Raw genomic sequence first — 16,524 nt, 5'->3', positions numbered from 1 at the left:
AAGGTGCCTTTCTCAGTAAGTCTGAGGCAGTGCTGAAGCCACTTGTCTGAGGAATAAACTCTGTTACGCTGATTTATTCTGTAATTTTTGCACACAACAGCCTTCTCCTGACTTCACATAAACCTGCAGAACCTGCTCCCAGGTGTCAAATCCATTCTCTCAGGGCCAGGAGATCTGCTCATGGGAAATTTGGCAATTAGCTGTGTGTCCTTCTGGTGGCTGTGCTTGGTTAGAGCCTGGGAGGGACAGGCTGCTCAGCCTGACTTCATTGGAGAGGAGCTGATGCTGCCCCATGTGTGCAGAAAGGGAGGAGGTGCTGAAGGCAAACATCCTGCTGGGCTCAGGGAAAGTGCTCTGGGCTCTGCAGGCTTCAGGGAACCCCAGGAAAGCACTGGCAGTGTTTGTTTTGAACCTCACTGGGCAAATATTTAGAAGAGAGAAGTGCAAAATGTTGGCACGTGGCTCTTTCCTTCCTGCAGATAAGGATCACCAGTTCAGTGGGTGAGATTGTGTTGAGTGTGTCAGTGTTGAGAGATTTATTTTCTTCAGTGTGTCTGGAAAACACAAATCACCCAAGGTGGTTCACAGGGGCTGGAGAAGACTCTGTAATAATTAAAAACAAACAAACAAAAAAAAAAAACCAAAAAAAAAAAGGTGAGGAAAAGCAAACCAAACAAACAAAAGCCCAAAGCTTTTCTCTTAGAAAGGGGGTTTGGTGTTTAAGAATGGTCTGCAAATGGTTTTTTTCCACTTTTGTGTCCCAGATGGAAGCATTGCTTAGGAGTGGGACTGTCTAGGAGAGAAAGTCTCCACTAGGATGGAAAATATGCTCTGGGGGATTTTTTAATGTTTCTTCCTTCATAAGGAGCCAGATGTTCTGTCTGAGTGGGAGTATCTCAGAAATTAGAGCTACTACAAGGCAGTATTTTTCACACAGAAATTTCCATGCAGAACTTTTGCTGGGCTGGAAGCCAGGTTAGTGCCAGTGAGGAGTGTTCTCTGTGCCAAGGTTTTCATGGATCCCTTTGGATCCAGTCACCATGTGCTGGTTCCATGCTCTGTGTGCAGTTGCTGTGGAGCCTGGATTGTGGTTTAGCAGCAGCTGCTCTGTGCAGGCACAATTTTTGTGTCTGAGAGGGGAAATGCTGCATCCTCACCAGGATTTACATTTCACTCTGCTCTGCACATGCTACACAGGGGGTGTTCTCCATTTTTAAAGTGTTATTTATGGAATCCCAGAATGGTTTGGGATGGAAGGGACTTCAGGACAATGCAGTCCCACCCCCTGCCGTGGGCAGGGACTCCTTCCCCTGCCCCGGGGTGCTCCAAGCCCAGCTCCAGCACTTCCAGGGCTGGGGCAGCCTCAGCTTCTCTGGGCATGGCATTGTCCCACCCTGCTCCTGACCCACCAAGGTTCCCCTTTGCCACACTGAGTTGTTCTGGGGTGGGTGCAGGTTTTTTTTGTGGCAAACCCCTCTGAGTTGAAGCTTTGTTAGGATGAGGGCTGAGCTGTGGAGCCCTGAGACTGCCCGAGCCCTGCCTGCCCCAGAGCAGGGTGTGGTGTTTGGCACTGGTGTGACCTGGGGTTCCAGAGATACTGTGGGGTATCTCTTCTTGCCTGAACTGTGTAATAATAGAAGGTAATCCCTGCTGTCCTTCCTGCAGCCCATGACAGACCTGGACACAAAGATCCAAGAAAAGGCCATGAAGGTGGACATGGACATCTGCCGCCGAATCGATATCACGGCCAAGCTGTGCGATGTCGCGCAGCAGCGCAACTCGGAAGACGTGTCCAAGATTTTCCAGGTGATTAGGCCCTGACCTCTCCAAGGCTAGGGCAGGAGGGAGCAGTGATGAGTGATGTGCTCCAGGTCCTTTGCCTTTTCTTCAGCTCTCTCTCCATAGCTCTGTTTCCCCTGCTGTCTGTCAGTGTAGCTCTGCTGCAGGAGCTGCTGCAGCACCAAGAGCACAAAGTGCAGAGAGTTTAACAAAAAAGGAGTCCCAGGATGATCTTCAGGCCACTCTGTGAGTCTGATGTTAGTGTGCACTGAGTGCAGGGAAAGAAAGCAGTGTTACAGGGTCTAGGTTTGTATAATTCCTCCCTCCCTCCCCATTTGTTCCCTTCACAAGTGAGGAGTTTTAAGCTCATGGAACTGTCATCTGAATGTTCTTATTTCTGGCTCGAGCTCCATGGCCAGAAATAACATTTCTGTGATGGTGAGCTCGGGCTGCTCCAGCTGCTTTCCTTGCAGCTCCTTGGAGCTGGAAGGAAAGTCCTTTAATTTGCTCCAGAAGCGAGCAGTGGCAGCTCTGCCTGGATCAGGGCTGTCACTCCCAGTGCAGCTGGTCTTGTCACAACTGCAACTTCAGCCCTGATTAATCCACCTTCCTTCTGCTTCCATCTAAAAGTGTCTTGTTCAGGCTTTCAGTAGATCTGATGCTTTTCTGTGGATAGTGATACCAAGTGTGCTCAGTTCTGTCCAAAAACACTGAAAAAGTTCCTTTGTGGTCTCTGCTGGTGAAGCTGCTGAAATGTTTGATGGTTTTTCCCCTTGTGTTCCCCAAAAGACTCAAACCTCCTCAGAGGAGAATTATTTCTCTGGCAAGTTGAGCCACTGTATGGTGCCAGTGCCTCCTTCTTGTCTCTGAGGAGAATAGCTGAGGGTTTCTGCTCAGAGGTGACTGCAGAGCACACTCCTGGTCAGACCTGCAGGGATTAAAATGACCAGGAGAGCAACACTTGGAGAACAAGGCTGACAGGGGATGGTTTGTGTGCCAAGAAGAGGGAAAACTTCTCTAGGTTGGGAGTGGATTGTGTTTGTGGTTCTGGCCCAGCTGGGAACATCCCCTGTGTTCCCAACCCTCTGGGATCTGGGACCATCCTGTGTGTTCCCAACCCTCTGGGATCTGGGACCATCCTGTGTGTTCCCAGCCCTCTGGGATCCTCTGGGACCATCCTGTGTGTTCCCAGCCCTCTGGGATCCTCTGGGATCTGGGAACATCCTCTCTGTGTTCCCTCTGTGCCCCTTGCAGGGGTGTCCCTTGAGTTCCCTGAACTTCATTTCTTGGGGGCTGTCCAGCCTTTCCCATGGCTCACCAACCTTTCTTGTGTCCTGAGGACTCTCAGTCTGCTGCTGGGATGGGGCTGGCCCTGGAATAAAGGCTCTCTGGAAAGGTTTCCTGTCTGTTCTTGCTGGGGTTCTGTGCTGGAGGCCACACCTGTGGTGGTGGCAGGAGAGGGAGAGTTGTGTCCCTGCTCTCTGCCCGGGCTCTGCTGCCCCTTCTGCTTTTCCCTGGCTCCTTCCAGGCTCTGCATGGCCTCTGGCAGCCCCCAGGCCGGGCCCAGTGAGCAGATGAGCATCCCCAGAGCTCTGGCAGCCTGCAGCTCGCTTTGCTCCTCCCAGCCGCTTCCCTGTGCTCGTGTCAGCTCCTCACAGCCCCAGCAGGGAATCCCTGCACTTCTGACTCACCCCTAACTCCTGTCCTGTCCTTGCACCCCAAAGTCCCTCAGCTGGGCCCTGCAGTCACTGTGCTGTCTCCTCCCCAGGTGGCCTCCAAGAAGAAGGAGAGGAAGCTGCCGTCGGACGAGGAGCTGTCGGAGCAGGACGCCGACAACGGCCGCTTCTCGGATGATGAGGTCAGCTGCTCCCTCAACATCACAGATGAGATGAAGAGGATGTTCAACCAGCTGTGAGTATCCCTGGAAGCTGCTGCTGACAGGCAGCCTGAGCCCCAGAATCTCTGAGCTGGCAGCATGGCACAGGCTGGGAGGGTTGGGGGAAGTTCAAATAAAATGAACGGATTTCTGCTTCTCCCTCAAGTGGGAGGAATTAGAGGATATAAAAATACAAACTAGTTTTGCTACTCTCTGTTGTTGCAGAAGAGGAAAAATGCAATGAAGAAGGGTCATAATCAGGAGTCTGTTCTGCATGTTGGGCTGAATATTTGATTTCTAGAGTTTGCTGCTGCTTGGTTGGATAGAATTTGAGCTGGAGTGGCTACAAACCTCTCAAGTTTTTGGAGATGTTTGGCAAATGGGAGTGGTGGATCTGTCTGAAGATCAGTGGACAGCAATTTGTAGATGTCAGGAATATTGGTGTTGTCAGCAGTGCTGCAAAGTCTGATATCCCACATTGGAAGAATTGGAGTTTATTTCATAAAGCTTTACCCCAAACCAGATTCCTCCCACCAAGGAAGTTTGTAGCAGCCCAGCAGGGACTCTCAGCACCTGGGGCTGCTCTGGGCAGTCCAGGGGGTGGCTGGAGGTGTGTCCTGTGTCCCCTCCTCCCATCAGGGCCAGGATGGGGGTGCCCACAGCCTGCTGAGGCTTTTTGGGGTCTCTGGTTCTCTCTGGCAGAGAGGAGCACGAGGCAGCACTGTTGGTGTCCCCTGCAGTGACAGCAGAGCTCCCAGAGCTTCCCCAGCCAGGGCAGGACAGATTTGTGTGGGATGGTCTGAGAGCCACCAGCTCCTGTTCTGCTGTCAGACACTGCCAGGAGCTCTGCTTCAGCCTTTCCTCCTCCTGCCTGGATTCCCTGTGTGGGAGGGATGGTTTCTGCCAAAGCTCTGGCTGATTCCCCTTGTTAGGACTCCTTTCAGATGTCTTTAGACCCTCAGTAATAATCAGTGTAATCAATACAGATTTTCGATTCTCCACTGCTAAATTCAATGTGACAGCAGGAAGTGGATTTTTTATAAAAGCAAGAAGTTAAAATGTACCTGTTAGGTTAGCCATGCATTTGGGTTTGCATTTTGTTCCCAAAATTGGGAAATTGCCCTGTGATGGTTTTAATTTTGTTCCCAAACCTGCCCTGTGATAGTTATTTTTGGTCCTGCTAATGAAATTTTCTCCTGGTCCTATTACCCATGGCACAAAGTGCTGCAGGAACCTTGTTCTGTCAGGCTGGGGTGAAAGTGTTGGTGGCTCATTGGGGATGGGCTTGGGGTCTTTGTGAAGTAAAAAATAATAGCTTAGAAATAGATCAAAATCGGTATCATTAACAGAAACAAAACAACTTGCATTTTAGCTGTAATGAACTTAATTTTTAAGAACTGAGTAGTAAAAAATCCAAACTGCAGTGGACTTTGGAGCAGTGTGGGAGGTCAGCCCAGGAGCCTTTGTGCTCTCTGGCCAGGATAGATCTTGCAAAAAGAAAACGATTTGAAGAAGTGGAATTGCAAAAGGCACAGTCTTGAGTGTCCAGGTTTTTTTCAATGACTTTTTAGAGTGCTGCTGACCCAGACAAAGCTGGTGTCCCTTGCCAAGCTGTGCAGCCCCCCCGGGACATCATCGGGCTCCTTCCTGAGATGTTATCAGCTCAGAGGAAATGAGCTAAAGCCATAAAAATGCATCAGCCTGGAATGCAGGCTGCTTAGGGAGCAATTCTTTGTCAGGGATACTTAACCAGGATGAGGAGCAGCTACTGCTCTGTGCTCTGCAACTTTCCTTCATTGCACAGTGTTTGAGCAGATGTGGAGTGAAAGGCCCTGCAGCCTGTGTGCTGTGCCTCAGCAGTGCTTGTGCTGCTCTGCACATCTCTGGGCTCAGCCTTTCCACCCTTCTCCTTTTGGACCTTGTTCCTTTGACACCCCAGCGTGTTCCAGGGGCTGCAGGGAGCCCTTGGCTGAACTGCCCCTGAAATCAGCCTGGATTTGGGCTTGTGACACCCCCAAGCTGTGTTTGGGCTTCTCTGCCATGGAGGAGAGAACAGCTCCAAACATTTCTGTGTTCTGCAAACAGGGGAAGCTACTGTGCAGCTCCATCTGGAGGGCAGAGCCAGCCCTTGTGCTCCAGCAGCAGCTGCAACAAGGATCTTTTATTCTGCTGGGGGTGGCAGAGAGCCCAGAGACAGGGGCTGTTTGTAAAAGCTGTGAGGATTTCCAGCCGCTGCATTGTCCCCTCATTCAGCTTCATAGCCCATTTTTCTAGACAATTAATTAAAGGACTGAGGAGTGGGGCTGGAGTGGGTTGGTTAATGCCTGTTCTGCTCCCTCAGCCGTGAGACCTTTGATTTTGATGACGACTGTGACAGTTTAACATGGGAGGAGAACGAGGAAACGCTGCTGCTCTGGGAGGACTTCACCAACTGCAATCCCTCCATTGACCTCCAAGGAGAGGTGAGTTCATTCCCACTGTTTTCTCCAGCTCTTCTCTGCAGAAACTCTCCCTCAGCTTCTCTTTTGTAGCCATTTGTGCCTCTGGGTGTTTGACTGTGATCTAGTTTGCCACAAAACCGACTTGGATTTTTAAATCCTCTTAGTGCTTCCTCTGTGTGGTTGTTTTTCACTCTGTGCAATCACTTTATTGGCCAAACTTTATTTCCTTGGCTCCTTCAGAGTAAGTATTTTAAAGTACTGAGTGAGAGGTGAAGCATCCAAGGAGCTCTGTTCCAGGAGCATCAGGGAGTCTGTCACCCTTTCTCTAAAGCTCTGGACTGACAGGAAGGAGATTTAGATTTGATATTAGGAAAAAATTCTTCCCTGTGAGGGTGGGGAGGGTGCCCAGAGAAGCTGTGGCTGCCCCTGGATCCCTGGCAGTGTCCAAGGCCAGGCTGGTTGGAGCTGAGAGCAGCCTGGGACAGTGGAAGGTGTCCCTGGTGGAATGAGGTGAACTTCAAGCTCCTTCCAGCCCAAACCAGTGTGGGATTCGACAGCACCTCACTTTCTCTGTGCATTATCATTCACTCCTTGGTTATGGTGATGTGTGCAGTGCAGCTATGAGGATGCTCAGCTGTTCCTGTGCTCTGGGGAAGGTGTTGAACCGTGTGAATCCCACCACACAAAGCCCCAGGGATCCTCTGGGCCCGTGAATCTTGTGCTTCCCTCTGCCCAGTCCCTGGGGATCTGCTGGCAGTGGTGGATAATGAACAGCTTCCTTTTAATCTTAAAATCCCAGGAAAAGGCAGCTAATCCAGCAATTCCTGAGCCTCCTTAAACCAGCCTGGAATGGCTGGGAATGGGCTGGGAATGACTGGGAATGGGTGGGAGTGACTGGGAATGACAGAGAATGGGCGGGAGTGACTGGGAATGGCAGGGAACAGGCTGGGAATGACTGAGAACGATGGAATGGCCAGGAACGATGGAATGGCCGGGAATGATGGAATGGCCGGGAACGACTGGAATGGCCGGGAACTATGGAATGGCCGGGAATGATGGAATGGCCGGGAATGATGGAATGGCCGGGAATGATGAAATGGCCGGGAATGATGAAATGGCCGGGAATGATGAAATGGCCGGGAACGATGGAATGGCCGGGAACGATGGAATGGCCGGGAATGGCTGGAAATGGCCAGGAACGATGGAATGGCCGGGAACGATGGAATGGCCGGGAATGATGGAATGGCCGGGAACGATGGAATGGCCGGCAGTGTCTGTGTAGCTGCATCCCTGAGCAGCAGAGCTGCGGGAGGGAGGTGGGAAGTGATCCCGCTGCCTCCCGGGCAGGGAAGATGCTGAGGCAGCAGCCCCGGGGATGTTGCCTGGTGCTGCTGCCAGGGCGGGTCCAGGCTCTGGTTCGGGTCCGGGTTTGGTTGCAGGTTCGGGTCCGGGCTCGGGTGCAGGTTCGGGCTGGGGCTCAGGTTCGGGTCTGGGTTCGGGCTCGGGTTCCACCTCCCCGGTCCGGAGCATCCATCCATCCATCCATCCATCCCTCCATCCCTCCATCCCTCCATCCCTCCATCCCTCCATCCCTCCATCCCTCCATCCCTCCGCGGCTCCGGGAGCCCTGGGGATTACGGGAAGTGCTGGGGCTGCAGGAATCGCGCAGAGCCGGAGCAGAGGGTGTCGCAGGGATAACGGGAGCACGGGCAGGAGCGATAAGAGCGGAGGGAGAGTGGCAGGGAGATAACGAGCGCCGGAATTAATGACGCCTCATTTGCATACGCCGGGCGTGCCTGGCTAAGCGCAGCAATAGCGCCGAGCCCGGGCCCCGCGCGGGGAAACTCTAAAGATTTTAAGAAGCTTAAATCCTTCTAAATGAAAATTATACAAGGAAAGGGTAGATTTGGCTTGTAGATGGAGGTTCAGAATAAAGGCTGCTCCGGCTGTGCCTGCTCTTTAACACGTGCTTTACATGCCTGAATCTTCCTTCCGTGGGTTTTATTCCTTTCAAGTTCTTACACGCTGCCCTCTCCACCTTCTTTTGTGACCTTCCTCCTTAAAGCTCTTCTGCATATAAAAGGATCAGTGGGATGATTCTTGTAACTCCAGGCTGGATAGCCTGGTGTGGGTACCCTGTAAATCTGCAGATGTGGCCAAAGCCTGGAAACCCCATTAACACTCACTGGTGGGGATGTGTTAAATCGAGGAGAATTTTTGAATGGAAAACAGAGATGGTTGAAGACCTGAAAGAGGGAATAGTGACACTGTAATGACTTTTTGGGTAGGCCAAAGCAGCTCTGTGTGTTTGGGAGCCCAGACTGTGCTGTCAGTCCTAAGGAGGAGCTTTCCTTTAGGACAGCATTTGTTCCTGCTTTATCCAGCAGGGCAGGAATTCCACTGGGAATCCATGCCTGCACAGGAGGTGCTGGAGAGTGATGATATGTAACTGAAAAATGAGAATTCCAGTACAAAGCTGGGAGTAGCAGTGTGGTCAGTGCAGGGAAAATTAAAAGTTTCATGGCTGGAGAGCAGTTCCAGTCTGTCCAAGTGTGATCAGGCTGTGAAAGGCTCAGGAAAATCCAGGGGGTTGGTGCTTTGGAATGCATCAGGTGCATGGGTTTAATTGCTGGAGCCTTGATCAGACCTTGCCTTTGTGTGTCCAGAGCTGTGGTCATGGCACAGAAATGTGTTTTCCTGCTATTCCAGATTGAGGAATAATATTCCTGGCCTGTGAAAAAATGTCTTTAAAAAAACTCAATGCCTGAAGGAACACAGTAACCTGCATTTCCAGGGGAGGTTAAATAAAATCTTCAGTTCTCTCCTGAATTCTTTTATTTCCTTGCTGATTCTTTGTGTCCTCCTTTGCCCTGCAGGAAGAAAACCTGGGAAACTTGATCCATGAAACAGAGTCTTTCTTCAAAACGAGAGACAAGGAATACCAGGAGACAATAGGGCAGATAGAGGTGAGGAAGGGGAGTTGTTCTGCTGGATGGACACAGCCCAGGCTGTGCTCTGGGGTGTCCCAGAGGAAGCAGCAGTGCCCATATATCCAAGAATGCAAAGGCATTTCCCTCTGGCATGCCCTGGGGATTTTTCTAAATGCCACTCTCCGGGCTATTATTGCTCCATACTTCAGCATGAGCATAAATCTGAGGCTGGTGGGGAGAGAACCTGCAGAACAAAGGAAATAAAACACACTTATTCTTTATTCTGTTCTGCATGTCCACCCTCACCCTGGGAAATGCTTCCCTGGACTTGGCCTCACAGGTTGTGAGAAGCAGCAGCTGCAGCTTCTCAAAATCCCAGTCATGGCTGGAGCTGCTGTCATTAATTAGTGCCTGTTGATAAACAAGGTGCCAGGAGCAGGAGGAGCCCTCCAGGGCTGTTGAGGAGCAGTGGGAGGCTCTGACTGCCCTTCCTGGCTGGGAGTGCATTGGAATTGGAGCAGAGAGGTGAAATGTGCACTGTGGGGTGTTGGGTGGGCTCTGGGCAGCTGAGGCATCCCCAGCAGTGTGAGAAGTGCAGCAGACTGGCATTGCACCTCACCTGAAGCTGATTCTTTGCCTCTCTCTGCTCCAGCTGGAACTGGCCACGGCCAAGAGCGACATGAACCGGCACCTGCACGAGTACATGGAGATGTGCAGCATGAAAAGGGGGCTGGATGTGCAGATGGAGACCTGCAGGAGGCTCATCAAGGGCTCAGCTGACAGGTACTGGGCTCCTGGAGCTCCAGCAGCTCCTTCCCTCCTGCTTCTGATACCTGCAGAGGCTGCCTAGAGCACAGGCTGGACAGAGGAAAAGAAATAAAGTGGGTGTTTATTAAAAAGGCCTTCAAAGGATTCACCTGTACACCCAAAATAGACTCAGAGTCATGAGTTTTCACACTTTTGTAAGTTTGGTCCATTTGCATATTGGACCAAATAATTGTAATTGTAATAATTGTGATTGTAATAATTGTAATTGTAATAATTGTAATTGTCCAGTTACAGCTTCAGGTAGTGAAGTCACATTCTCCCAGTTTGCTCCCCCCCAGTTTGCTCCCCCCCAGTTTGCTGTTTGCACTTCTTGGGGCCTGAAGCTGCAATAATTCTCAGGCTGGGAAAGGATTGTTTGGTCTGACTGAACTGTGAGGAGAACTTGCTAACACTCTATATGAAGCTCAGAGTTATCCACTAATGCAGTACAGAATCTGAAAAATAGGAAAGCTAAAACTTAAGGTATCAGTTCCTGCCAGCTGGGGCTAGAGGCAGCACTGTGACTTCATGGCTTTGTCCTTTGGAGAATCTTGTGTCCCAGGATGAGCCCTGAAAGGAGAACTGCAGCAGGGTGTGGGGTCCTGCACCTGTAACAGCTCCAAGGGTTCAGCAGCTGCTCCTAAACATGGGAGCTCCAGCTCAGATGGACTTCCAGTCCTTAACATCTCAGATTTAGAACTCTTAAAACCCCAAATTAAATCTGGACTTACATGAAGAACTTGTTTTTTAATCTTCTCATGTGTTAAGAACCTTACACTATGAGGGATTTCTCTTATCTCTTGCTCAACCCCAGTAGAACAAGATGATAAACTTTCAATTTTCAGGGCTCTGGGTGTTAGGGATGCTGAGAGACTTTGCTCTCCATTTCCCCATCTGTAACTCTGGGACAGCCTCTGTGCTTGTGGAGGGGATGGGTGGGGTGGCACCTTGATTTTATTACTGATACTTACTGTAAAGCTAAAGTTTAATGTTATTAAAGGGGTTTTTATATAGCTTGGGGGAATGCCAATGTTTAATGTTCAAATTTTAAACTAGTATTGGGAAGGGAAAACAACTGTTTTCTTTTAAGACTTTTTTCTTCCTTCTGTGATTGACACTTCCTTTTTTGGGTGCACATTTCCCTGCAGGAATTCTCCATCCCCCAGCTCAGTAGCCAGCAGTGACTCAGGAAACACAGATGAAATTCAGGATGATTTGGACAGAGAGACGGACGTGGAGCCCATGGTCAGCTGATAGCAAGTGGGAGCATCCCAGTGAAGGGCAAGATGGAGAGAAAAGATTTCAAACCAACTGCTGGGGGAAAGGTGAAAGACTTGAGAGCCCCTGCAGAGGGACTCTGAGGACTCATTCCTACATGCATCCCCTCCCACCCAAGGATTGGTGCTGTACATTTCTATTGTTCTACAAACCATAAATGCAGAGTCCTGTAGGAAAACATGGTGTTTTAATTGTGCCTTTGCCCCAAGCTGAGCCACTTTGAGCTCCAGTGGAATATTAATAGCAGGTGTTTTTATAAAATATATTATTAAAAAAAAAAACCAAAACCCAACCAAAGCTGGTGGCAGCAGAGGATGGTGCTGCAGAGGCTCTGGGTACTTCAATAAGCTGCTGGTTTTATTGAGCTGCTGCACTGATTGGCAAGAGCAACACTGGCAAAACCAAGACAATTGTGGTGCAATTACAAATGTCTGGCATAAAAAAAAAAAAAAAAAAAAAATTGCCTCCAAATTGAACTGCAAACGTTTAAAAATGACAGTGGGTTTGGAGACAGTTCGTAGGGTGGAGCAGTTCTACAAAATTCAGAGGATTTTCTTCATCCCAGCTTCTGGGGTGAGGGAGCCTTTGGGATGTGTCCAGGGTTTCTCCAGGGCCTGGAGGAGCAGGACTCAGCTCGGTGGCAAAGCAGGGGGGCACAGGAGGGGTCACTGGTGGGGGGACTATCACTGAGTAACTACTATGCAAAAACAACAAAAAAAGCTCGCCTTATTTATATGGAATGTTTGGTCCCTGCTGGGCTACACTTATCCCTTGGGAAAAGGAAAGCTAAACCCACATTTGCACACTTTAGATGTCTGTAGAGCTTCTTTTGAGGTGGAATGTCCTATCACAATGCCTTTGTTTCCAGTGGATTAGGAGGGGAATCAGCCCTTCAGGTCCATATGTTTCTGTCTTTTTCAGGTTCTTTTAAGATTTTCCTTTGCAGACAGCGAGGTAACTCCATTTTATGCTGCTCCCATGATGTGTAGAGTGGGGTAGGTGAAGCATCAGGATAAACTGACTTAGATGTAGGCTGGAGACAGGACTTTGGGAGAGCTCCAGACCACTGTTCTTCAGGAAAGCTGAACACTGGGAAATGCTGTAATCCTTTTTAGGGCATAGTCAACTGAATCCTAAAAACTGCTGCCCTAGAAGTGGGGAGGAACAGCCACGTGCTTTCTCTGTGAGAAAGTGGCAAGACCTTGGCTTTGCCCATCTTTCTGTATTTTTACCCAGGAGAAGCAGCAGCAAAGTCAGATCACACTGAGGAAACCCCAGCACCAGCGAGCCCTTCACGGTCAGAATGGGAATTGTAGGTAAAAACAGGGTATAAACCTCAGCCAGTAACTTTCTCTTTGTTTTTAGACCAAGACTGAGAGCATAGTTGATACTGCCCAAAGCAGCTGTGGGGTTAAGCAGTGGCTTGGGTCCTGGGGTTAGGGGCTTTCCAAAGCCATCTCTGCTCTAAATGTAGATAACTTTTCTGGGAAAGAAACCTCATTCCAAAGTGTCATTCCTGTTATTTCTTAGGTGGCCAAAGTAGTAAATGAGATTTTTCACTAGGGCTGCAAGCTGGGGGGTGGGTGGGGGGATTTGGGATGTTGTTTGGAGTGGGCTGGGACTGCATGTTTGAAATCTGCAATTTTAAGGGGTTTGAACTTCAGCTGCTCCCGAGGAGCCTCCTGAGGCTGAGGGAGTGTCTGCCAAGGCTGGATGTGTGTGATGCTTCAGTGGCTGGGGCAGGCATTGCCCAGCACAGTGAATCAGCTCCTGGAGCCTGGCCCTGGCTCCCCCCTTCTGCCTGGGGATGCTCCTGGCACCACAGACCCAGCAGCTGTCAGGGCTGGGCTGCCTTCCACCCTGGCTTTGTGATTTCTCCTTAAGACTCACCATCCCAGTAGGAAGAAGGCTGAGTGTTCCCAAACCCAGGAGTTGTGCTGAGGGCAGGGAATTCCTGGAGCAGGATTTGGGGTGTAGGGTGAGGAGGAATACCTGTAATGGGTACTAAGGGCAGGGAATCAGGATTTGGGGTGTAGGGTGAGGAATTACCTGCAGTGAGTGCTGAGGACAGGGAATTCCTAAAGCAGGATTTGGGGTGTAGGGTGAGGAATTACCTGCAGTGAGTGCTGAGGACAGGGATTCCTGGAGCAGGATTTGGGGTGCAGGATGGAGAGGAACACCTGTAATGGGTTCTAAGGGCAGGGAATCAGGATTTGGGGTGCAGGATGGGCAGCACCTGCAGGGGCTGTGAGGGCAGGAATTCCTAAAGCAGGATTTGGGGTGCAGGATGGGCAGCACCTGCAGGGGCTGGGGGGCTGTGGGCTGCAGCAGAGGGTGTAGAACACTGTGCACAGTGTGATGTGTAGGACAGCAGAGCTTCCCATGGGTGTTGTGTCTTTCTTGTAACCACATGAATTCCATTTTTCAAGAAGAAAAGGTGTTTCCATACTTGGGTTGGGGTTTATTTCATTTGGGCTGGAGCAGCTTTTTGGGGCAGCTGGGGTTGGTTCTGAGTCTGGCTGTGCTGCTGCTCCTGCTCTGTGTGTGTGGCACCACTCCACAAACAGATCAAAGCTTGCCAGAGAAAAAACAAAAAAAAGGAATTTAATTGTAAAAATGCTGGAAATGATTTTGATGACCTCTTTCTTTTTTTCCTTTGTAAAGCTGTAAATACTTTATTTTTATTTTCTATTCTTACTGTGGTGTCATATTGACACCTTTTTAGATTTACAATCAGAAAATCCTCCTCATTGTTTCTCATTTTTTAAAAGGGGATTTCAAGGAAGCAAATTTTTTTGCTTGTTAGCAGTGTAATAATAGATCAAATTCCTAAACTGGGTTTGTACAAAAACGTTTTCAGTAAACAAAATAGCAGTTTGTGGATGCATGTTGTTCAAAAATGTCCAAAGAATAATGTGGTACAAATGTTTTAAAGAATAATGTGGTACAAACATGTTTTTCAAAGACTTAGTGATGATCATCTTAGTTCACACGAGGAAAAAAGCAAAATTCTTTAAAAAAAAAAAGTGTTTGGGGGGGAATGTAATGAAACTCATCTAAGCTAAATGTGTAATCTATTTATAAAAACACACTATATATTCTATTTTTTAAGAGGTTTTTAAAGTGCAAACAGATTTCTGTTGGCAGATGCAATCATTCCCTTGTAAAGTCTGTTCTGCTCTCATGGGACCCCCAAATTCTCTGATGGTTCCAAGAGTCAGTGTGGAAATCATCAGGACAGGTTTGGCTGTGGAGCACTCACAGGTCACTTCCTCCAGGGGAGGCTGCAGCTTCTGCAGAATTGCTGTGATTTTATTCCTTCCCTGTGATTTTATTCCTTGCCTGTGATTTTATTCCCTTCCCCTGCTCCTGGAGAGGGTCAGGATCTCCTGAACCCCAGGACACAGCAGGACAGGGGTTAAACTCTGCCTCAGCCTGCAGGGTAAATGACATTTGTCTGTACCTGCAGAAATGGGGATTAACTCCACAGAACAAAACAACAGATGGGAATCATGCCTGAATATGCATCCAGAGCTGCTTCTAAAGTGTGATTATATGAATTTTCTTTTCCATGATCACCCCTGCCAGCACAAACACGAGCTGGCTGAGGAACAGCCTGGCTGCTCCCAGAGCTGCTCCTGGTGTTTCCCTTGGCTCTGGGAACATGGGAAGGATGTTTGTGCTGGAAGAGCTGCACTGCTGGGAGGTTTCACTTTGGAGTGCTTCATTTTAGAGCTGAATGTTTAAGGAATGATTTATTCCAGCTGAATTAAGACATCCCAGTGCTTCCACAGAGCAGGAATTTCCCTTTGGTTTCAGGATTTCTGGGTTTTTATCCTTCTGCACAGACCCAGGGCTCAGCTCACACAGCTTGTGAAACTCTTTGCCTTGGTGTTGCCTTGATTTTAAGCTTTGCAGTGGGATGTGACTTGTGTCCCTTGGAGTTTTAACTGAGAAACAAAATCACCAACAAGGTGAGGTGAGCTGGAAGCACTGCCTGCCAAATTCTCCGTGGGAATGGGATCCAGCCCCTCTCCCTGCACAGGAACACTCAGGGCTTGGCCAGGCCCTTGGCAGAGCAGCACTTGACCCTTCCCTTGTTTTCCTGTGAGTTTGACATCCTCAGACCCTTCTGCCTTTGCAGGAGCCTTTCAAAGCTTCTCTTTTGAAGGAGCAGCAAACTGTGTTTAAATGTGGGTGTTGGATTGCAGAAATCACCATTCCCCCTAATCTGAGGCACTCCAGCAGTGAAGCACTTGGGAACAGGGTGCTTGTGGGTCTGGCCAGCTCCTTTCTTTGGGAAATTACGATGTTAGTGCTTGAAACAAGCCCTGGGGTGGCTTCAGACCGGGCTCATCTCTGTGGTGCCACAAACCCAGTGGAGCTGCCACCCCAAAACCCCAAATTTCTGTTTTATTGGAGAGGCCCTGAGGGCAGTTCAGCCTCTGTCATGGAACACCCTCCTTTGTGTAACGTGGTTTCACCAAAAATCTCACAGTCCGGTCCCTAAAAGCCCCTCCTGTGGTTAAAGTAACTGTAGCGACCTTCTGCCAAAAATGATTATTTATTATTTATGGTGTTGGAGTGGAGGGTATTGATGGCTCTTCCCTCCTGCTGTGTCACTTCTTGTCAGTCCTTTAGGTCATGTAAGAGTTTCTTTTATCCCCACGACAAGGAACTGCTGATGGTGTGGGAACACCCCTGGTTACCGTCCCCGTGTAAATACTGTGCTTTATATTCTGTATATTAGCTAATTTTAATGAAAACGACTGGACTGATGATGGTGTTGGAGCCCAGCTGGGCAGGGCTGGAATTCTGTGCTGGGAGCCCGCAGCAATGGGACACCACCGGTGCATTTGGGACTGTGAAAAGCTCCGAGAATCCAACCCAGGAGCCCTGAGAACTCCCAGAGCCAGAGCCTGCCCTCCTCTGAACTCGGTGGATTTGCAACAATTTCCCTTTTTTTAGTGCCAAAACCGACCCCACCTCCCCCTGGCAGCTGTGCTGGGGCTCTCAGTGCTGCTGTGGGGTCCAGCCCTGCCCGGCCCCGTCCGTCCCTCCGTCCTGCCCGACCCAGGGCCAGCAGCTGCCCACAAAACAGGTCCCAGTCCGTCTCTGGTGATGAGGAAAACCACAAAAAAACTACCAAATAAATACCAAACTCCTGGTTGAACGGCTCCGCGTGTTCATTCTCGGCGTGGGAAACGCCTCCAAAGCAAAAGGATTTGGGGTCTGAGGAGGGAGGGACCGCCCTCATTTCCCAAAATCTGCCCAGCCCAGGCGATTTGGGGTTCTGAAAATTGGGGTCCTGCTCCTTGGAAATGAAAATCCCTGCCCAGCCCTCTCCTGGCCCCGTGTCCCGGGTACCCCCCACCCGTGGGTTAAAATCGCCCGGTTTTGGTAATTGTCACTT

At 49.7% G+C, this 16,524-nt stretch overlaps 1 protein-coding gene and 1 long non-coding RNA gene across 2 annotated transcripts in view; both read left to right on the top strand.

Annotated features, from left to right (window-relative positions):
• Positions 1-12,534, top strand: part of IFFO2 (intermediate filament family orphan 2) — a 38,905-nt gene extending 26,371 nt beyond the window's left edge. The window contains exons 4-9 of the mRNA XM_056508294.1: positions 1,666-1,806; positions 3,548-3,690; positions 5,997-6,117; positions 8,973-9,062; positions 9,679-9,809; positions 10,982-12,534. Coding sequence (XP_056364269.1) covers positions 1,666-1,806; positions 3,548-3,690; positions 5,997-6,117; positions 8,973-9,062; positions 9,679-9,809; positions 10,982-11,087 — 732 coding nt within the window. The 3' untranslated portion in view covers positions 11,088-12,534. The remainder of the gene's footprint in view (positions 1-1,665; positions 1,807-3,547; positions 3,691-5,996; positions 6,118-8,972; positions 9,063-9,678; positions 9,810-10,981) is intronic.
• Positions 12,535-12,987: 453 nt separating this feature from the next.
• On the top strand, positions 12,988-16,284 carry LOC130261756 (uncharacterized). The gene is made up of 2 exons (XR_008842022.1): positions 12,988-13,042; positions 13,232-16,284. It is a non-coding gene; the product is annotated as an uncharacterized LOC130261756 (long non-coding RNA).
• Positions 16,285-16,524: the final 240 nt, after the last annotated feature.

Source organism: Oenanthe melanoleuca, chromosome 21 (genome assembly GCF_029582105.1).
Source record: "Oenanthe melanoleuca isolate GR-GAL-2019-014 chromosome 21, OMel1.0, whole genome shotgun sequence".
Lineage (NCBI taxonomy): Eukaryota > Metazoa > Chordata > Aves > Passeriformes > Muscicapidae > Oenanthe > Oenanthe melanoleuca.
The sequence above is the reverse complement of the archived record's forward strand: the minus strand, read 5'-3'. Positions and strand labels throughout refer to the sequence as shown.